Source organism: Amia ocellicauda, chromosome 1, assembly GCF_036373705.1.
Source record: "Amia ocellicauda isolate fAmiCal2 chromosome 1, fAmiCal2.hap1, whole genome shotgun sequence".
Taxonomy (NCBI): Eukaryota; Metazoa; Chordata; class Actinopteri; order Amiiformes; family Amiidae; genus Amia; species Amia ocellicauda.
Genome location: NC_089850.1, coordinates 26,175,528 through 26,199,537, shown reverse-complemented (window position 1 = coordinate 26,199,537; position 24,010 = coordinate 26,175,528). Strand labels below are relative to the sequence as shown.

The following is a 24,010-nucleotide window of genomic DNA, read 5'->3' as shown; positions in this document are numbered from 1 at the left end:
CAGGAAGGGACCCTAATCCTGTAGGCCAGGACTGCAGACCTTGTTTACACATGATGTATGTGTGTACGGAAAAGGATATCATGCAAGGAGCACCCCAATAAATTATTACCTCTGCTCATAATTTGCAGATGCCATGGATCATGTCAGAATATTTCTATATGTGTGCTGACAAATCATGTGAGCATATTTATTTGCCTCCTCGTTTATTTAGGGATGCAGGCTTGAGATTCTGTGCATCTAATTTGTTGCAGATATAGGCCATCATCTCTGTCTGTTTTATCACAGCATCAAGCTGTGCAGGCTAAAGGCCATGTCATATTGAACCAACTCATGAGATGAAAGGAATTAACAGGTAAAATAGCAGAGCGAAAACAATAATATGTCACTTACAGGACAGCTGTGGGCAAACTTGTGATGAATATGAAGTAAAAACCTGAAGCAGACTTAGAATCTCTGGAGTTTGCGAAGGCTGAAGTGAGGTGGATGAATGAGACTCGTTTAAAGTAATCTAATAAATGCACATTCAATAAATGTCAATCGATGGTTGTGTGTAAAGAGCTATACTGTGCGGCTGCCAGGAAAAGGGTGATTTTTATTTATTTATTTCCTTCATGATAAGCAATGTATGTGTAAGCCAGATTTGAATTAGACCTTATTAATGGCAACAGCAACGGCAACAAGCCTAAATAAATTATAAACTGATTGAAATTAAAAGTGTCACAGATTCGAATGAGCTTAATTATAATATTGGTACCTGTGCCAGACTTGTTCTACTTTCAGTAATCTGCAAAGGAAAGTATTAAGCCAGCAATATGGGAGTGCATTTGGCAGCTCATCTGTATTTTGGGCAAGCGATTAAGCCTCTGTCCACCCTAGTAGTTTAAATCATATTAGTTGTCTTAAAAGTATAGTTAAATATATATTTATAGTGTTCATACTCATGGGGCATTTTATACTGTATTTGAGCACACCTCTGGGATTCATCTTGGTTTTCCATAAATAAGGTCTTATTGGTACTACTACTACTACTACTAAACTACATTTATTCTCCAATATACACAAATGCTCTGATGGATTTATGCATCACTGGTCCTGTGCATTCTAATATTCCATGCAGGCCTGCTTGTTCGACAGGCTACACTTCTGCTAGAGGAAGTTCAACATTAGTGGGGTTAGCTGCCCGTGTCTTTATACGTTAAGGCACATGCCTTACCAGACAACTAAGTATTGTTAAATTATGAGCAATTGTTATGTATGTATGTGTTTTTATGCTACCCTCAGGCTTGCTTTAGAAAATATTTTCAGGCATACATATCCTACTTTTTTTTTTTTTAATTCTGTTACAAAAGCTTATGTGAATACAGGCGAATCTCCAGAATTTGAAAGGAGTGTTGTAGCAGTAACTGTCATCTTTTTTCTCCTGCTCTCCAAGGAATATAGACAAATATTTAATCTGGTTTCATCAATATCACATTTCCCAGGTTTCATTATGACAAAGCTAATTCATTCCCACAATCAAACTAATTAATTTCCACAATAGAGCTCAGGAAAAATGCTTTTTTGGAATTAAAAGGAAGCAAAGAAAAAACTAACTTTTTATTTTCTTATCCACACAGAGCAAAAGCTTGATTTAAGTGCCTAAGAAATCTTGTTTCTCATTTCCATTCCTATTTAATTGGAACCAATCTGATTTCAATTAATTTCTGAAAACATGAAGAATACCCGGCTAGTTAGGTTGAGCTGCCAAATTGCCAGTAGGGTGCATAAGGTGGACATATGACACATTTTGTATGAGTTTATCAACTGACTAGTCTTTTGTAGTTCATTTGCAACTTGTGAATTTCTTTGCCTCTTCTGAACATCACGCTTGGAGATTTCCAGTTGCTTATACATGCGTATGGATAGCTCCCAAAATGTTATGACGTGAGAGCAATTGAAATTGTTTGCTTGTTCAATTAAGTAATTCCGAGCTTAATTGCATTAAATGCCAGAAGACCCCAGCATGTCCCGAGAACTGGGTTTGTGACGCGCTGCTTTAAGGCTTTTCTCTTACAAACATTGATCAGCATTTGTGAAGGATTCACAACCTGTCATTTCCTGTTGTGCTATGGAGTTGTTAACCTTCACATTATATTGAACATTTTAATCTATCTTTCAAAAGCATAAACATGTTTGTCTGCCTGTAAATAGGTCCATTTACAGGGTTCATATAAACCCATAAATGTAATATTCAATGCATTATATGATTTAATATAATTACATTGTTTTCACTAACATTTGCATTCTGTAGGGCAATTTGAAACCATTTATGTAGATTTATAATGGTTAACATCATTTTTCACCTTTTTTTATTTCCCTCAAGTGTCTCATTGGAAGTGCATGAACTTTGCCCATGGGATTTCATGAACCCTTCATAATTTAAAGCAGAATGCTATTGAAGCATTAGGGATATGTCTCAGTCACAGATATTTGTAGATGGTCATAATGGTTCAATGAATACAAAGTATGAATACTTGAGTGAAGAAATTACAAAGCTGTATTAGAGTAAATGTGCAATTTAAATTAGATTAAATTATTTGCTAAGTGGTGACTAGTTAAAGAGTCAGTTTCAGAGTAGATGATATTACAGTGATATTCTTTGCTAGATGAAAGTATTCTATTCGGGTTAAGTTATCTGAATCCACAGGAAAAGAGAAATTAAAAGAGCAAGTTGTTGTTATTGTATTCCACAAAATTAAATGGAAGTGGATTACACTGTTAGTACATTGAATTATCCTGCATTAACATTTGCTAAATATTGTGCAAGGTCCTGTTGTTAGACATGAGACATTCTATGAATTGCATTACTGCTGGTGCTTGTGCTTTAAGTGGGTTTGGATGAGACCAGGACTGAAATGATCACAAACTGAAGTAATTTTGGTCATTACTGAACTCTTTCTTGGGACAAGCAGCTGTAATTAATACAAATACAATATATTGACTTGGGAAGAATCTTTGACATTCTTGAAAGGGGAGCCATAGCACCATTTTGGAGACATACTTCTGTCATAGATGACATAGATGCTTCACAGCTGTTGACGACATCAGCCTACAGACTAACCTGCAGTGACATTTACTGACATTTACTGTGTGCACCAGGTGCTAGTTGCACCTGTTAAGTTTCACCATTTTTTCTCTGCGTTTGTTTGTTTTGTTTTTTGTGTGTAAATTATTTGTAAGCCCTGTTTTTTTACGGGCTTTTCGCTTTGCAAAGCAGGAAGTCTGTGTTTATTTTAACTCTTGAACACCTTTGACTCATGAATAGTGATATTATGAATCATTATGAATCCGGTTTCTAATTAAGGTAGTATCATCCAGATGGCTGAAAAACTAGATTTTTTACATTTCAGTGTCTGCTAGGTAGACACTGAGCCAAGGCCTAATGAAAACCAATGATTTAACATGAATACCATTTTAAAGATTTTGGTTACAATTAAATTCAAGTTTTGCATAAACCAAGGGTTTCTCTAAGATTTCCAGTTGAACTTGTCAAACCCCTTTTTGTTTTTGGGATCAAATGTTTGTATTGATGACAAAACATCCCAATTCAAAATATAATAGTATTGTTACAAACATTTAGTTAAATGCAGTTTGTGGTGCAACATATAAATAAAGCATACGCAAGATGGTTTATAGGCACATCCTCTCTGAAACTGGTAGAATGAATTGGGGAAGATTGAATGCCCCATTAGTAACGATTTATAAAATTGCATAAATCTGTGTACTTCGTTGGTATTAAGGGAGGGAAGTATATGCTACTGCTACTGTGTCTTTAGACTGTGAGGCATGTGTAATATTTCAATATTGAATTTCTTATAGCTACCCTGTCAAAAACTCTATGTATCAAATGTAAACAATCTGCAAAATAAACATGGAGACACGTATATGTTTTGGGGATAAGGGTGGAGGGTGAAACTCATGGATGAGAAAATTCTGACCAATTACCTATATTTTATATATATATTGGATTAGGAACAATACCAAGCAAATATGGAAACACCCCCCCAATGCCCACAAAAGAGAATCCCATGTATTTTTGTTCTTTCCTTTTTTGTGGCAAACCAGTTTGATCCATTCTTACCACATTATACCCTAGTATAGACTCCATACATGGGCCTAGTTGTCTTTGCTTGAAGAATGACAACCTCTGTCATGTGGCGCCTGTGACTTGTCATCCTCTTTTCCATCTTCTAAAAACAGGCCTTGTTATTCATGACTGTAAAGCAAAGGACCCTGTCAGTTAGTGTCTGCAGTGGTTTGTTATTGATGGGTGAGCACACCACACATTTTGCATTTAGGACCTTGCCTGAGGACCATTCTCCTGCATGTAGTTACAACCTGTTAATGGGATGTTATGCTAGATGTAACTATGTATGAGAACTTGTTTATGAATTGATAAATAAAGGCTTTGGGATAAGGGTGTGAATAATCTGAATCTTGTAATCCAGTTTAGAGCAATATGTTGCAATTGTTTTTAATAGTGAATGGGTGTCTTTTTCCTTACGTTTTACCTTTTGCATTTAGCACTTATAGCGAAGGATAAACTAAAATGTAGTGTTGTGTCTTGATATGTTAAAACCTCAGTGAATGTCTAAGGGACTGCCACGAGATTCAGTATAGATGTAATTTGTACAGCAACATCAAGGAATGGATCTATTCTTCAGTTTATTTGAAATGAATACATGAATAGTATTACCAATACATTTTACCTTCCTTTGTCATGTAAGAACATAACATTTGAATACTTTTTTTCACTTGCTTTTCTCAGAAATTCTGGTACCTTTTAAAGTGAAATACTGTAACAAAAGAAAAAAAAAACATTAATAATGATCATATTTATGGAGAGCGATTTTGCTGGCCTCAGCTCTTTTTGCCTAGTTATTATGATATCCCCTGCACCCTTTGACTTTGCTGAAAAAAGGGAAAGCATTGGGAGGGAAAAGCTTAGACTAGTGAAAGTGGAAGAAAAGCTTGCCTTGCTGTTTTAGTTTAAGAGTAATCTGACTTTTAGCTCTACCCTTATTTTTTGTTTAAGTTTTGTTAACCTAACTTTTAACCAAATATTGTCAAAGCCCATTTTTAGGTTGTTATTTAGTTTGTTAATTTATTTACTGCCACCGTGATTTAGATTTGAGTCTGAATATTCAGACATATCCATCTGAAATTAAATGACAATCATAGATTTAAGTCTATCTGTGACTGTGATCTTTGAGTAATGCACATGCTTTCTATACTGGCATTTAAATGCAAATTAACCACCTTAACTGTGTTTGTCATCTGGGACATTGCCCTTGTATACTGTTTATCAATAAGCTTTGAAATGTTGATACAGTGGACATATTGCACTATTTTGTACTAAATTTCCCTTTTGTTATATATTGTCCAGTAAAATCCTTTCCTAAAGCAATTTGTATTTTACTGTTCAATACATTATCTGCTTTGGTTTATAGTAGTGTTGTTAAGGTGTGCATACAAATAAATGCATAAATAAATAAATACCTTGATTGTTGAGCCCCATCTATAAATGTAATTAATACTGTAACAAATAAATCACTAACTCACAATAGCACAATCGTAGTGTGTGTAATTCTGCCCGTCTGAATCTCAGCTGTTTATGAAGATGGCCGTGCTGCCAGTTGACATTTCCCTGACATTCATTTCCAGCGTAATCCTTCCAAATCTGCACTGAAAGCAAACAGCATGGATTACTGCCTTCCATTTGTGAGATCAAAGATTTCCCTGTATCGATAACCTTAACTGTACCTGACTTTTAGTTTGCCATTATCAGATTCATATACTTCAAAAATAAACACAGCATGCCCTTCATTTTTGTAAATGAAGTACATTGCTGACCTACCTTTTATAACAACCTCAGTCGCCTCAAGTGACTATCCCTTCCTCTTGGTTATTTTTTTGTTTCCTGTTTCTAAAGGCATAGACAAATGTAATAGTTAAGCATCTCCTAATGAGAAATGATACTGGATTATCATGGTGTTGTTTCCCTGTATAATGCTGTCACTATCCACTTCACACAAAGCAGAAAATCTATAATCAATGAAAGGAAGGTAGAGAAAGCTTCCTATAATTCCTAGAGGGTTTAATCTATTCTGTGAGTCCTCTCCTTTCACAACATATATCCTATTTTGTCTGAATATAAAACATTCATGCAGTACATATTGTCAGTGCAATATATTTTTAACTTTTGAGTTTAAGAATGTTATATCAAATCATGACAGTGAAATCTGAATGGCAATTCACTACCAAAACAAAACACCTTTAAGCATTACTTTCCCAATGCTAATGCCTGGAGAACTGGAGAATTTAGAATTAAATGTAAATGTTATTGTTCTGAGAATGGTAGCAATCTTATTGCAGGCAATTGACGTCATTACACTGATGCCATTAATGAGGAAAGATTGCAGTAGTATGCTTAGTAGTACCATGAATGAATGCTGTAGATTTAATGTTAACTTTATTTTTACAGTTAAAATGGAACAACATTTTAACCCTAGCTTCTTGAGTGAAGTATTGACGAAATCATATAAAAAATATCCTACATCTAATCCAATTTGTAGTTTTAGCTGCAGAATTGCTATTGGTAGCATTATCGCCTAAGCTAACCAAAGCTTGTGATTAATTCGGGACTTTGACTCATCTTCCAACTGCAAATTATAAACTTTGTAATATTAAATATTATAAATATTTGTAATTTGTGAATGGCTCAATTTTGAATTGATTCAATCCGTTGTTTAATGTTTTCCTGAAAACACATTTAAAATAAATCAAATCCCTAAAGTCTAACTTCAGTATCCTGTAAGCTGATAAGTAATATCCTATAATATCCTCAATGTTTTACTGTGCTTTTGGAACAGCCTTGTGAGGCCTAAAACATGGCTCTCCCTGTAGCGTGTCTACTTAAGATCCCATGGTATTTGTTTGTAAAGAACAACCTGTTCAGTGCCTATGCCAAATCAGGTTTACATTTTGCTAACCTCAGTTCCACTACTTGCCTCATTATAATAAGGCCATTTCACCTTAAGCCATTAACCCTAGCCTAGAGTATACTTGAAATTTCACTTTTGTTTAAAGGTATGTGCATATTTCCCACAGACAGAGATCAAGCAGATGGAGGTTAATAAATATTTAAATTAAAAACCTTGAAAATGTAAAAGGCTCTTCCCAAATTTCTCTTTTAAGGAAACAAAGATTAGTCCTATTTTTAATCATCTGAAGTCTTTCACAGCTTAGGTTTTGAGAGCGAGATTTTAAGATGTGGTTTATCTACAATTGTACACTCTGTATACTTGAATAAAATATCACATTCGTCGCTCTGTAAAAGGTTTTTTCACAGTGTTGGTGATTTTACAAATGAGCAGGAAATCCAGTGTTAATGGTGCAGCTGTCGAGCAAACCCAATGGGAGCCTGTTAGAAGTCGGCTCTTAATTTGGAGAAGGGAGCTGGCATTCTTGGGGGTTTTGAAGTGGGAATGAGTCTCTTTTTTAGATAATTTGCATATAATCCATATGTAATGCTCAGCAGTGATTTAGAAAGCAGAGAAGCATCAGTGATTTCTCAGCTCTGCATAGCTTCCATTTGAATAAATTATCTTTTAAACTGCTGACTCATAGTTGGCGACATTAAAATGGCTCACCTCATATGGTATGGGTGTAAGAGAAATCAAATCTTATTGTTTCTTTTTACAGAGTATATTGGCACTTTTCTTTATGTTTTTATGAAAAAGCAGAGAGCCTTAATTTCTGCAGTGCGAACCCAGGTGTATGTCTGCTGAAACTGTCAAATTGACTTACTCTTTCATGCTTTTGATCTGTAGAAAGAAAGTCTATTATATTTAAATGAGCTGATGTATTGTGTGCTCTCCCATTAGGTACCCTTAAAAAAAAAAAAAAAAAAAAAAACAGTTCCCAAGCATGAACAGTTTAAAAAGAGAAAAATTTGTAGGACCTGTATAGAGGGAAAAATATTACTTGAAACGTTATAAATGTCATTTAAGTAAAATGTTACTTCCATACTGTTAGGTACAGTGTGCCACTTAAGAAAACATTCAGAGATTTATGCACTCTGAATATTTGTGTGCATAAGTAATAATTGGTATTTGTTTCAATCCATATGTTATAAGAATGAAATTGGGAGGCAGAATTAATTTCAGATGCCTTGAGATAGAATGTGGTTTCACATCTGATTGTCCATGATTTCCTTTTTAAGGAGAGTTTCTTTTAAGAGGTGTTACCTTACTCTAATTCACTTATCTTTTTAAATATATTTATGGGCAATTGTCATAATGTATTCATCTCTGGTGCCAGAGTGCTTTCCTAATCGCCATCTTTAATTAATATATGCTTGATAAGGTCCTAAAGCAAAGGGCTTATTTGAAAATGCTGCCATCACAAAAGACTTTCAAACGTAGACTGTTAAATAAACTTTACAAGTTATCCGTTGAATAGAGATTAGGGGTGTTAAGCCTGTGTGTCCTTTTCCAAGATCTGACAGAGGGAATGAGGAAGATGTGGGAAGACCTTTTATTGTTCAATAAATGTTTCCTAAATGTTAATACAAACTCTTATTTGAGTCGACATTTTAATATTTGAGCAGGAGGGAACATCGCATTTGGCATTTGGCTTTTAAACTGATGTAAACTGATAAATTGTTCATTTTTTTACAGCCTTAGAAAACTCAGTTTTTGCAAGGCCTTTGTATCTGACATTGTATAAGTTCCAAAAGTATTGTAATAATGTAATCTTTCATGTGTAAACCAAGCCACAGATAACCTTAAAGTAGAAGTGAAAATCTAGAATATACACCGGTACGAGCTATCAATCACAGTGCTTGGCTGCAGATGTGGATGTGCAGGCCTACTCTGAGGAGCTGCAGGGCAGTACCTTGTTGTTTTAACAGATGGAGTGTATAAATGGACGTTGTTTCCTCTCCACTCTTCCACGGGCATGGGTTTACGTCTTTGTTTTATCTTTAGTTTTATTTATCACTGTTGCAGACACCATGTTTGTCATTAACACATCGTGACCCGGAGTTCAAAGCCTCTTGGCCATCTGCTCTATACGGGTGACCACATGGCCAGATCTAGGTATATTGGCTAATGGTATTATTAGACTGTCATCAGCTTTAGTGACCTGTTGCGTAGCTTTGTGAAATTGCTCCACACTCTCACATTGTCCATGTCTGAGTGTCGAGGTGAAGGTTCAGCTACGAATTATAGGATTGGAAAACAGACGCTCTCATCTGAACAGTTAAGTCACCACATGGGAAATGGTCAGATGGTCACGATTTCTAACATATGTTTCTCATGCACAGTGTAAACATGTGCATTGTGTTGCATTGACTTGGCAGTTGGTGTTTGCAAGCCAGGAATAATGGGTTTATTTGACACTAATGGTGGGTAAAAGAAGAACAGTAGCGTCACTGATCAGCCTGCACGAGACTTTCTTGAGTGAATTTGATTTAATTGGATCCATGTTGATCACTCAGTACATTTTGGCCTGATTTTGATGCATTTGTTTTATTTGTCTGTTTAACGCCCACCTAATGGGAATGAAAATAGATTTACAGATTTGGAGGATTTTCAAAATTATTTTAATTATTTTATCTCCATAAAGGGAAGTGAGAACCTTTGCTGGGGAAGATACCAGGATTTTACACTTTTGTATGAATTGCTGCATACCCTTTTCTTATGATAATAAACCTAAATTGCAGATAAGTAGTGACATCTTCCATTAATATCAGCAGTGTAATATTAGCTGAATTGGTATATTATATTGAGATGCCTTAATAGTTCAGAGCAGCTTCCTTTTCCCTATGAGAAATAAGAGCGAACAGTCTTTGCCACGGGGAATGTGCCAGTAGTAAAGTTCCCAGACTTGCATTTGTTAGGATTAAATGATAAACCCACCTCCCACTGCTCCCAGACACCCACCTGTGCAAAAGCTGGTAATCTTCATTAGCCATCTGAATAACGGTTCCCTACGTTCTCCTGACTGACATCTTCAGTGAATGCTGAGTTAATCACCCCCATCTGTGCTTTCTGTGCCTCCTGTCCTCAGAGCAAAGCGGAGAGTGTGTAGGCATTATTCACTGGAGACTAACCTTGTCATTTTGCATGTCATGCAGACTGAAAATCTATGCAACGTTTCTATTATTTTTGAGGTTCTCAGGACTTAATCAGTTGTTGTTGTTATTATTATTATTATTATTATTATTATTATTATTATTATTATTATTATTATTATTATGCAATTTCTTTGGGGAAAGAAATCACTTCAACTAAGCTTCCTGCTTAGCCGACATGCTTATCTTGTCAACATACACATCACATAACTGTTAAAATGTACTGGTTTTTGTTTACATAAGTTATGTATTTTAAGTTTTATGGGTATGGGAGAATGATAATAATAAATGTAAATACAGTTGAAGTAGGAGTTAACATTAAATCTTTGGTGTTTAGTTCTACAGTTTTCGACACAACTAAATGACCTGTCTTGAATCTAAATTCTCTGGCTGAAGTATGAAACAGACTCTTGAATTATTTTTGGGGAAATTACAAAATTAAAATGGAGAGGAAAGCTAAATATTTAGTACTTTAAAAATGTATGAAACTTCATAAAAAATTAAATAAAATTAATAATAATAATCAAGCATTTGCAGTAAAAATTCAATGCATGTAATTCGTGTTGACCAACTATTATCAAAATATTAATCAGACTAAACTCCACATTTTAAAATGTAAAATGTTCCATAGATCGTGAATTTGATTTGAAGTTCTAGTGAATCTCAGTGCTTGACATTGTAAAAGTGTTATGTGGTTAAAACCCCATTCATGGACTAGAAATGTAATTTTGATTTATACAGGGGATAATTTAATTTAATTTTAATTCCAATGAACTCGATTGACAAGACTTTTTAATTCATTCATTCTCTCTTTCTCTCTCACACACACACACACACACATGACAGTCCCTTATTATGCATACAAACATAAGGTTTGTATAAGGATTATACCTAATATTATAATTTTCCATCTCTGTGGGTTAGCATTGCAGGTTAGTTGATATCCTTCCAGCATAATGGAACATTTCGCCAAAATAATTAAAATGCAGAAGACTATGCAGAAAACAAAGACAATTGTTTTAACCCACCATTCCTGCCCCCATCACTACATTTCAAGTGAATCTTGATATTTCAGAGCTAAGGCATCCATCAGGTTAGCATCCAATTAAGATGGGATCTTCCTTGGCATCCCTAAGGTAATTCATCCTTTCAAATGCAACAATGCGGCAGTTTGCCTCACCATGACCTATATTTATTTATTTATTTTGTTCAATATGACTGTGAATAATCTGGGCTGCAAGATATCTGATGCTTTGTATACATGTGCATCATTACTTAGCTGAGCACTTGATAGAGATGCATTGAAAAAGCTGCAGGCAGTCTTTCAAAGTCCATGGAAATGAGCTGTATTAGTACATTTATTTTATATATATATATATATATATATATATATATATATATATATATATATATATATATATATATATATATATATATATAGACTCACCTAAAGGATTATTAGGAACACCATACTAATACTGTGTTTGACCCCCTTTCGCCATCAGAACTGCCTTAATTCTACGTGGCATTGATTCAACAAGGTGCTGAAAGCATTCTTTAGAAATGTTGGCCCATATTGATAGGATAGCATCTTGCAGTTGATGGAGATTTGTGGGATGCACATCCAGGGCACGACGCTCCCGTTCCACCACATCCCAAAGATGCTCTATTGGGTTGAGATCTGGTGACTGTGGGGGCCAGTTTAGTACAGTGAACTCATTGTCATGTTCAAGAAACCAATTTGAAATGATTCGACCTTTGTGACATGGTGCATTATCCTGCTGGAAGTAGCCATCAGAGGATGGGTACATGGTGGTCATAAAGGGATGGACATGGTCAGAAACAATGCTCAGGTAGGCCGTGGCATTTAAACGATGCCCAATTGGCACTAAGGGGCCTAAAGTGTGGCAAGAAAACATCCCCCACACCATTACACCACCACCACCAGCCTGCACAGTGGTAACAAGGCATGATGGATCCATGTTCTCATTCTGTTTACGCCAAATTCTGACTCTACCATCTGAATGTCTCAACAGAAATCGAGACTCATCAGACCAGGCAACATTTTTCCAGTCTTCAACTGTCCAATTTTGGTGAGCTTGTGCAAATTGTAGCCTCTTTTTCCTATTTGTAGTGGAGATGAGTGGTACCCGGTGGGGTCTTCTGCTGTTGTAGCCCATCCGCCTCAAGGTTGTACGTGTTGTGGCTTCACAAATGCTTTGCTGCATACCTCGGTTGTAACGAGTGGTTATTTCAGTCAAAGTTGCTCTTCTATCAGCTTGAATCAGTCGGCCCATTCTCCTCTGACCTCTAGCATCAACAAGGCATTTTCGCCCACAGGACTGCCGCATACTGGATGTTTTTCCCTTTTCACACCATTCTTTGTAAACCCTAGAAATGGTTGTGCGTGAAAATCCCAGTAACTGAGCAGATTGTGAAATACTCAGACCGGCCCGTCTGGCACCAACAACCATGCCACGCTCAAAATTGCTTAAATCACCTTTCTTTCCCATTCAGACATTCAGTTTGGAGTTCAGGAGATTGTCTTGACCAGGACCACACCCCTAAATGCATTGAAGCAACTGCCATGTGATTGGTTGGTTAGATAATTGCATTAATGAGAAATTGAACAGGTGTTCCTAATAATCCTTTAGGTGAGTGTATATATATATATATATATATATATATATATATATATATATATATATATATATATATATATATATATATATATATATATATATATATATATATAATAATTCCTAATGGATCAGAATTTTAGATCTAGCATTCAAAATGAAATCCTCCCCCTCTTTGAACTGTAAGCGTGTCTTATTTTATTCTTGAATTATGTCCATGTTGAGATGTTCCTATTGCAAATGCCCTCTTAAAAAAGCAGATTTTTATATTACCATTTATGATTTTATATGTTAACTTTTTGGAGATGGAAATGTATGCATAATACAAAAAAAACGAGAAACGGGTTTGGAAATTGTAAGTAATACATTTAATTTACATGTACATTTAAGTCAAGCTGAGACCAGAAAATAGGCAAACTGACGTATGTGTTGACCCCTGTCATTAAGGTGAGGGGGTCCTAAGGTAAAACTCTGAGATACATTTTTAGAGATATTGTGTCATAACAATTTAATTCAATTTTATTTTATTTTGTACCAGCAGTCATATACCATGTATGTGTCCTTCCATACTATGAACCTTAAATATGTCTGTACTGTTTTTAGTATACATGCACTTTATGCATCTATCTTTAGTCCTTTTCATTGGGTTCATTTATTTTTGATAATAGATGCTTCTCCAGTTCATATTCAGTTAGTGGGTTTGGCTTTAGTTCCATTGTTTTGCCATAAAGTAAACGCTAGAATTCTCTTCATAAGGACTGATATGTCAGTTCTCAATCTCCAAAAGCTAGGAATTCATCACTGTGTGGAGTATGGATGAAATGAATGGGATTGAATACCATTAAAACTACACTGCATGAAGGAAATTGGGAACTCCACAGACAGCAGTTGATAGAAGCAGCTGTATTACCTGGGCTGGCAGATAAGTTTCATATTGCTACAGTCAGTATTTAGATTTTGGAAGTTATTTTCATTTTGGGCTATGTGTATATTAATTTAATTAGCAAACAAGATCGTCTTGGGTGGCACAGTGGCACAGTGGCAAGCACTGCTGTCTCACAGCTCCTGAGACCCACATTAAATCCTGGCCTTGGATGTCTGACTTTAATGAGATACTGTAGAGTATTTTTGTTGGTGGTAGGCTTGTGATATATATTTTTTTAATTTACCCTCCAATATTTTTCCTCTTTCAAAACACTCCAATTAATCCAATGATTAATAATAAAACCATGTATTTCTGTATATATGGTTTATTTTCACACCAAATGGTTAACCGCCATTTTATGCTGCAAACTCTTGTGTTTTTAATATTTCTGTTGACTTCTTAGAAAGGCAATTAATACATTTTTGGTACTCTGTGCGTCACTAGGGGATATGCAAATCTGCTCTTTCAAGCTTTCTTTAGGGAGAGTGGTCTTCCAATCTTGCTTTTCACCTGCATTGCTTAAAGGGAAATAATTTACCCATACAAGTATACATGAGCTTTAGGGACTTGATGCCCAAGTTAAAAAGTCTGACTGGGTTCATACAGAAACGCCGGGGAAGATTGATGCCAATTTGCACTGGCATCTTCCCAGTGTCTCCTCTTGGGAATCGCCATATTGTTTCTCCTGTAAAACATCAAAACCCAATCTTGCTTTGAGAATTTTTTGAAAGTAAATTTCCGCCAAAAGACAGCCAAGCCATATTTCTTCCTTTTCATGTCCTCCACTCACCCTGAGAAAAGTCGGTCAAATATACTATAACATTTCTTCCTTCAGATTTCATGGCTGTGAACATAAAAGAAATCTGCCTCTTTTCAGATGTACAAGAGAATGTAATGACTTCAACAGCAGTGCAGCAGAGAAATTACATCACTGAATGATTCCAGATTAGAAAGCTTGACAATCCCCCCCTGGTTCATATGTCGTCCCTGGTATCCCAGTGCAGGGCAATGGAGGATTTTCCAGCTTTCAGTATTCATCCACACATTTTATAAATGTATTCTAAGTTGCTGAACCCTATTCTGTATGCAATATCCAATCAAAGGCTAAAACAGAAGCATCCCTAGAAAGTTATTATTGCAATACATTTCTAACACTTGCACATTGATACTCATGCGCATTGCATCACTACATGTTCATGATTGCCTTTGAATGTTTTCTGTACATAGATTGGACACTGATATTTTTGTTTGTGTTTATTTCTTGTTTCTGAATAGGAAGACGAAATGCCAGAAGTAGAAATAGACATTGACGATCTCTTGGATGAACCCAGTGAAGATGAACGGACTACTAAATTGCAGGTGAATGTCCCATTTATCCAACTTTGACAGGGATAATGACATCATGTTTGGTCCTTCCCCCTCCTTCTCCATATTATTTAAGACATTCCTCCTCCCCCCTTCCTCTACTCTGATCGTTTATCAGTGAATTGTGAAATACATTTTATAGTTCCTTCAAGAAGTAGCCTAGATTGTTGCTTTTGTGTTTTGTTTTAGAAATAATAAAAAAACAGGTGTGATACTGTCTGTGAAGTGTCCCTTTTGTGACAAATCTCTTGATTTAAAGTATGCTATCACTGGAATGTGGAAAGCTGACTTAAAATTAAAAGCTAAATAATGTTTTTATCTGATTAGACCTGTTGCCTTAAATACAAGGTAATGGAAATTATAATTAACTATTTTTAAAGGGCACATTCGTCCTTAAGGGGAGGAGGGTGGTGGTGGTGTTTTAATCAGATAAAATTACTTTTCCATCTCCATTGATACATATTGATTTACTAAATAGCCACCTGAAAGAGAAAACAATGTCAAGTGTTATAAATAGTTGTGTGTATGTTTTATTTATTTTTAACTATCTTTGTTTTTATTGTCCTTTAAGGAATCCCTGATAGACTGTTATAAACCTACAGAAGTAAGTATTTTTAAAATAGTTTTTAATGTATTAGTAACTCTTTAGATTCACAAAGAATGTAAAAACTAAAATGCATTGGATGATTGCATGATTTTCAAAAAGTGGCAAAATAAGTTTTGCACAATTTTGGGCCACAGTGTGAAAAAAGCTTGGGAACTGCTGCCTTGCTAAAGTCCTCTCAGGTTGCATGTAAAATATAATGTGGATCTCACTTCTGCACCTTTAAATATATTGTTGAAAAAATGTGGGTACATAAATCAGGCTTTTGAAATCACTTTCTGACCCACTTATCTTCATCCTTTGAAATGTTTCTGAATGTGTCAAATCTGATTTATAGATAAAATAGAGGTTACAACACATTTTTAATATGAGTCAAAAAAACAAAAAAGTAATGTAAGTTGAAAGCAGAAGTGTCAGGCATGATTTTCAGGCACAATGGAGCTGGTGTCATTTCAGGAAAGGCTTTTCTGGGTCAGTTCACATTTGCATCCAGTTAACCATGTGTGAGTGCTAGTTTGTACTGAATCCCGTAATGTGCTGTTCTAATCTAACACTGTCTTTGTATGCACAGAAATTTGAGTTCTAATTCTGTTGCTTATGTGTCTGATGTTTGTAGACTGAATGTAGTCCTGTTTTACTCTTTCAAATACACTGTAGCTCTATCATTGTTAAATGGTTGTAGAGAGAGAGAAAAAATACATTACTACATTTATCATATTATACTTTGTACAATAAATATGGAAAGATTATTCCTCAATGACAACTACTCTTTTAAAAAAAAATATAATCAAAGAGCCAGTGACTTTTAAGGTCTTAGAACATAAGAAACATAAGACCATTTACTTAATATTTTGCAACAGAGGACTTGGTTTACACACCAAACTATATTTATAGTCCCCAAAGTGTAAGATTGTATTGCATTTTAGGTAATAGATGTTATATCCGATCCAGTTTATTTATTTTCATGATTTTCAGTGACACTAAAGAATTCAAATGTGAAATAACTTTTGTTTTTCATTCAGAAAATAGGCTACAGATATAATAACGTGATGTGTATGCTCAATAAAAAACATTATTTTCTTACAGATTTAAAATATAAATATTATTTTATGAGCTGAGCTAAAACCACTTTCGACAACCGGATTCCTTTGCCTTTCTTGGACTTTCCCATCCAACAAGGTCACATGACAGGTTGACCTTTCAGCACCTTCTCCTGTCATCTTTCCTGTTTAAACATGAACAAAGGCTCTCAGTTTTGACACTTAAACAAAACCAAAAACAAATGCCAAAGGGTTTACCAGTAATGAAAAGGATTGCCACGTTCACTGCTTTGGCAATGTGTCTAGTAGCAATATAGCACTTGTGAATGCTTTTATTGTTTTAAAATTACATTGAGAGCACAATTTATTTAAATAAGTGAAGGTTAAATAGATTTCAAATGCTTTGCTTAACAGTAGCAGAGAAACCTTTTGTCAGTTATCTATGTAGTAAAAACAAATATAAAGGCTTTTATTATTATGTAGTTATTTTAAAATTAATTCAACTGAATTAATATAGATGATCAAGGATTATATGACCCAATCTCTTGCCAGCCAATAGGCATACAATTTAGGCCAAGCCTTTCCAACAGTGGAAGGAGGTACACCTCATTCATTAATTTACTTGCTGACTTGTATGGAAAAGCTATTGTGTGTGCCAAACAGACACCTCTGTTAATCGGTTTTAGCTGCTTCCTTCTACCAGATGTGGCACATTTTATTCAGGTCACTTGCTAAGTGGGAATCCATCAAAGAGGCATCTGTCCGATGGGCTCAAGTGAAAAGCTTAAGAATTGTAATCTCCCTGACCACACACCACCTAATGTATCAACCAGTCATCCCTCCCTGTACATGAACATCTGCAGTAGAGCTCAGCTCGAAGTGAACTCCTTCAATGAGCCATTTGTCTTTGCATTGAGGCCTTGTTAGTCCTGATGGAGAAGCTGTCAGGAGAGAGCATTTTTGCATATGTGGGTATTCTCTGACATCATATGGTTTATTGCAATGTAATAATGAAAATATGTTCCGGAAACCATATACTTCCTAAAACTGCATGATTAAATAATACTGTACAAGAGGATTTCTAGGTAAATCTAACAAAAGAAGAAACAAAAACTATACGGAAATAGAACATGCTATCATACAGTGAAGGACAAACTGTAGGTCTTGCAGAATGACTCAAGTTTTCGAGTACCTTTGGATTGAACGATTATCTGTGAAATATACAATGTTTTGAAATGGGGGACTTCATCTGCTTTAAATAGATAAAGCATTTTATTATGAAAGATTTACAGTCGTAGAGTTATCTGAGGTTTTGTGTTCATGCATTGTTCCTATTCTCCCTTAGGTAGGGTATTTTCCACATTATCAATCCTAATCCGTTTGAGATTTGGACGAATTGCTCACGCAGTTGGTATTTGTATTAATTTAAATAATTCTGAGAAATAATTTTGGATGTAAAATTTTCACAAAAGGGATCTTCATGACTTTTTGGGGGGTTTTGAGTTTGCATGTTACTAGTAAGACATACAGATATCTCCAAGTGTAATGTGCAAGTCTATCAAGGCTTCAGAGACTAAATTCAAATCTATGATTCAGCCTCGGATTTCAACATACTTTATATTATAATCATATCAAATCAAGCAAGAGTGTTTTCTTTAGATATCTTTCAGCAGTTTTTATATGTTTCCAAATTATATTTTGGATTTCATTGTAAGTGTATGTTTCAATATTTATTTGCATTGATAATATTTCTGGGAAGGTTTTGTACCAGTTCTGCTTTGGTTAATAAAAGGTTTACATAATAGTACAATTTAATATATTTCAGGCTATACCTTTAGCTTGGCATAGAAAAATGTGCCAATGTATAAACCTTAAAGCAATACTAACCTACACCTAGTATTCCTTAAGTGCTAAAAGGCCATACTCTGGGAGTTTACTACTGCAGAAGTGCGCAGGGTGGATTAGAGAATGATAATCCTCAAAAGACATCTCTGCTAAGAGTCTGCATCTGTCTCAGGGCTTTCATTACCTGGGGACATGCATTGCCAGGGAAATTTTTAAAGTAGGTCATGGACTCCAGCTACACTTATGTCTTGGTATGTTTTTAATGCAGTTTGCATTTCTGTCTTCAGTAATATGGTAAATGGAAGTTTAGGTGACATGAAATTGAACTGACAGGCCAAACTCCTGACCCTAAACTATAATGTGCACTTTGAGGGCTCCCAACATGGCTAGACAGACCGGAAAACAATCTCAACAGACCTTTGCTAGAACTTGTAAAAGAAGCTTTGCTGATAGGTTATCTAGTATCTGCCTTCGTCGATAAATTTCTGTTCTTCAGCATTTGTGGAAGAGTCAAAGCTTCCTTGATAAATGCAAATGATAGCATGAACCACAAGGCAGGGAACAGATGTACAACAGAAGCACACAAGAGTCAGCGCCCTTATTGTGATAAATTAGTGAGGCATGAAGGTGCAGCGCTAGTGAAATGCATTGCAAAACCAACATACTTCTATTAATAGTTCTTGCAGGATAGAGATACTGCAGATATTACAGAGATACGTAATACAGTAGTGCTTACCTGCAACAATAAGATCTGCATAATTCATTTAGGGAAACCGTATGTAGACAAATTGATAAACCTTTGAAAAGGGGGAAAACAAAAAAACATGCTGGATAACTCAAACACACATGTCAAATCAGAATGTTTTAGTTTTTTGTTTTGTACTATCCTTAAACCATTACCTAAATAGAATAATGATTCTGTAAATCCAGATATAACAATGATATAATGTTATATAACAATATACATAACAATGATCCAGATATAACAATGTTGCAATAGTAGACCTATTGTAAAACAATTCCACTGGCATTTTCAAGTCATATGTTAAGTATATTAATTACTTATTGACCTTGCATCATGCAGTCCATATGTTTGGTAATGGACAAATACTTAAAACCCCACTTGCTTGTCCTAAGACCATCCTATGAACCATCTTTGCACCTCTGGACTTCAATTTAATAGGAACTAGACACAATTTTGTAAGCATAGAAACACTGGATTGTTAACCCTTCTTTAAATTTCAAAATTTCACATTTAGCTAGGTTTCATTGAGTCAAGTATCATCAAATATATTTTCTTGCAGCAGACAGGAAAGACATGCCCTTGCTTGAAAGCATGCATATCGTCACAGGTGTTTTCCACACCTATCTTGTAGCACCTGTGGTGACGTTTGACCTCACCTCTGCAAAGAATTTTTTACATTGTTACAATCATCTTTTCCACAGCTGTCAGTTTTCATTGAACTCTGTGCTTATAGAGGGAGAAGGAATTGTAAAAAGTTGAACTAGGTTTGAATTGAAGTGACAGATATATTACATTTGAGTATTCAAAACGGATTTCTTTTTAATGGGCCTATGCAGAGAGCTACATATGCTGAATATGGGAGGGCTTGGTGTAATTTGAATATAACCAATGTCTGTACGTCATTAATTAATTTGTAAAGAGTTGTTTGGACAGCAACATGGGAGTAACAATCTAACAAGTTTATTTAGTTGCTTGGAAACAAACATACAGTATAGCTGATTTAACTCTGAATGTAATGATGACCTATGGAAAATGTCTAATTCAATTTAGAGTTATCTGTGGCAGACTGCAGGCCCAATTGAAATCAGAAGTGTTTTAGATGGGTTTTGGAGGTTATGGAAGAAATGTAATCTGAAAGAGTGTATAAACATTATAGGGCAATTTGAAAGTTTGACATGTTTAATGTTTGTACAGTCTGATTTAAATGTATGACCAAGATTTACTAAAATTGGATAAGAACTGCCTAATTATGGAAGATATTATTTAGGATTTATAGAAGGGTTCTGAATGGACACATGGGATGTGTACATTAAAAGTGGTGTGTTTGTGCTATCCCCTATAGGTTGTACAGCTTCCTGTAGTCCTCAGTTTCCCGCACTTTGCAGACAGATGTCTATAGCAGTGTTGACAAATTTAGCAAATAACTAACAGTAGGATGATAAATTGATCGTATAAAAGGTAGACTCCTTTACAGCTGTGTTGACTGCGAAGAATGATTTCTGCAATTAGATATGGACAGTAACAACAGTAAGTTTAGCACTCTGTGTCGATGTTCACCTGCTACCTGAAATTGGCAACAAATAATCCTATCTGAAATATTTGTTTTGTGATGATATATCTTAATACAAATGTAGTATATTTCCCTTGTGATAAACTAGCAGTATCCTCTGAATATCTGATCATTCAAGTTCAACTGGGACCAGAAAGGGAGGAGTTGTGGATTGAGCACTGAGAGTTGCATTATCAAGCACAAGTCGAAGGAAACCTAATATACCTATTGTGAACATTCAGCTGGTGGTGGTGAGATTGGAGGAAAATGTCAGTTGCCCTGGATTTGGGCGTCTGCCAATAAATAATAATTAGTTGATGGCATATGCTCTTCTCTTCACTGATATTGGTTGTCTGATCAGCCCATCACCTCTCTTAGTAATCCATTGTTTAAATTCTGTATGGTTGTAATTTGCTGCCTTGATAGCTCTTGCATTCCTTGTTTTCTTTGTTTTCTTTCTTACAGGAGTTTGTCAAAGAACTGTTGTCCCGGATAAGAGGGATGAGAAAACTAAGTGCTCCTCAAAAGAAGGGCTTATAATGGTGGCCTGAAACGATCAACCACCCATCAGCCATAACTGAGAAATCAAAACCACAAAATGGACTCTTGACTTCAGATCCTCATGTGCTTTTTTTAACGGTTTTTGAGGAACTATTTGTACAAAAGCAAAAAAAGAAAAAGCTATTTAAAGGACGTTTTTAATTTAACTGTGGTGTTTTTGAAGTTTTAAAATTTAGTTTTTTGGCAAGAAGTCAAGTCTAGAGCCCCTTTGCTTTCCCTTTCTCCTGTCTGTCATTTTAAGTTTGAAAAGCTGAAACTCAGAACAAAGAATGATAGGTATAGCAGCTCAAATGGGGTTGGGGAAAGCACTATGATTAGTTCTCTTGAACTTGTCAATGCTAAGAACTTCCACTGTGATCTATTTGGTCGATTTTAAGTAATTTTCTTTTTATTCAGATTATGAAATTGGCAATATATATTTTTTTCTTCTCATACCAACATATCAGAACACCTTGTCCAATATACTGTTCATCATATAGATTGAAAGCAGTATAGTTTCTTCAGTCAGTTCTGTAAAATTAGTTTGTGTTTGTTTTTTTCCCCCCCATTATAAATCTGTGTTGTAGATTATTCATATTTAATGTTTTCTTTACTACAATACGTACAACAATGACCTTTTATGGTGAACACAAGCACAAGACGCTCAACTGCCAGGTGTTGGAGGACACGTGGTATGTAAGTTTATAAGTTCACAAACCTCTGATAGCCTTACCATACTTCTGTTCACACTGATTGTGTAAGAATCATAGCCAGAAATGGAAAGCACATCAAAGCATGGGAGGCCCTTTTTTAGAAAATCTTTAATTGTAATATCTAAATTTGTTATAAAGAGATGGTATAGGCCCACATTTGTGGAGCATTTCTTACGAGTTAAGAGATTTTAACACATGTAGCTTGGAACCATGTGCAATGTATTAATGATCCACTCCATTGTTCAGCTGGATGACAAGGAGTGTTACAGCAGGGACAGTGTGTATTGTGAGAATTATATGTAAAGATTATATATTTCCATTTTCATGCTAATGCACTCCTTATCAATGGCTATTAAGATAACATTTTTCTTAACCATATTTTATGGTAAGCTGCCAAAGAAGATGCTGGAAATGTATTTTATTAAGTGTTAGGTAAATGGAATGGGGAAGAGCTTTTTTTTTTCTTTTTTTTTCCAGAATTAAAACTAACTTGTTGTTCATAAATAAATAAAAGTAATGAAAGATTTTGCTACAATTTTATGACTGTAAACTTTGAACGTATTACCATAAATGCTTGCTGCTTATCTTGGTACTAATGTGGATTTAACATCCAGAGTTCTTGACTCTCTCTGTTTGGGGATTTCATAAAACAGATTATCTTCTTTGCTATTGTAGTTTTCCAATTCTTCTCCGTTAGAATGCCTTTTTGGAGGGAAAATATGGTGCTGATTTAGTTTTATTTTCATAATACAGTTTTATTTTCCGTACCGGGTTACTTTGTTTTACAGCTTTCAGGGCTTTAAAATAGTGTTGACAGTATTAATAAAATGCAATTACATATTTAATGTTCACATTCAGGAATGTTTGTTATCTTGGTGTAAAGATACTGCTCTAAACAGGGTGGTGGTGGGTTCATTTTATTTATTTATCTTTGTTCCATTTCCACACTGTTGGCATTTTGAAGAGCTGGTAATGTATTACAAGAATTTTTAATTTGCATGTACTCTTACATAAAATTTAAAGGAGAGCATTTGCCCTGATTATTATTATTTAATATATATATATATATATATATATATATATATATATATATATATATATATATATATATATATATATATATATATATATATATATATACCTTGAGTGATTTTGAAATTCACAGATTTCTACAGGACAAAAAATGTTTCTGTATGTTTGTTCTGTACATCAGCAAGCTTCTTTTTCTTTTTTTATTGTATTTTTTTTAATGTAATGTATGGTATTTAAGAGTTGTTTTGCTTACAATAAAGGCAAAAGAACAGAAATCTGCCTAGACCCATTATTTAAATGTGTTTTTGAAGCATGTGACCAGCATTCAAGCACTGACTCCAAATAAGGACAATTCATGGACCATGATTCAGGTAATCATTTTATTTTTTTAATATATGTTATGTAAAGAAGGTGGTCTGAGTTGATCTTTCTGGCATAGATCTGTACTGCAGCATACAGTTGTGTTGTTCCAAATGTCTGAATAAAAATTAGTTAGTCCAGAATGGTGCTTTTTTTTGTTGTTGTTGTTGTTGGTGGGGGTGGGGGGTGGTGCTGAAGGGGGGGTTCGCCCAGGGAGCCATACAAGCTAGAACCGCCACTGTCTCAAGGATTCAGTGTTTGTTCAATATCTGTGTTCTTTTCTGAATCTTTCAGAAATCTGCCCTCAGATTTTTATTAATAATCGGTGTATGTCACTCAACTCGCCATACTGTCAGACTTTTCAGTCTTCATCACTGACAGCTATAACACTATCATAATTTAATTTTAAAAGATGTTAAATTTCTTAAAATAAACCCAGTGCTGTAGTAGCACTTTATCATCTCCTGGTGTGTAGC

The 24,010-nt window shown here is 35.0% G+C and overlaps 1 protein-coding gene across 1 annotated transcript in view; it reads left to right on the top strand.

Annotated features, from left to right (window-relative positions):
• ppp1r14c (protein phosphatase 1, regulatory (inhibitor) subunit 14C) overlaps nt 1-23,202 on the top strand; it is a 31,347-nt gene extending 8,145 nt beyond the window's left edge. The window contains exons 2-4 of the mRNA XM_066699861.1: nt 15,017-15,100; nt 15,678-15,710; nt 21,355-23,202. Coding sequence (XP_066555958.1) covers nt 15,017-15,100; nt 15,678-15,710; nt 21,355-21,429 — 192 coding nt within the window. The 3' untranslated portion in view covers nt 21,430-23,202. The remainder of the gene's footprint in view (nt 1-15,016; nt 15,101-15,677; nt 15,711-21,354) is intronic.
• The last annotated feature ends 808 nt before the right edge of the window (nt 23,203-24,010 follow it).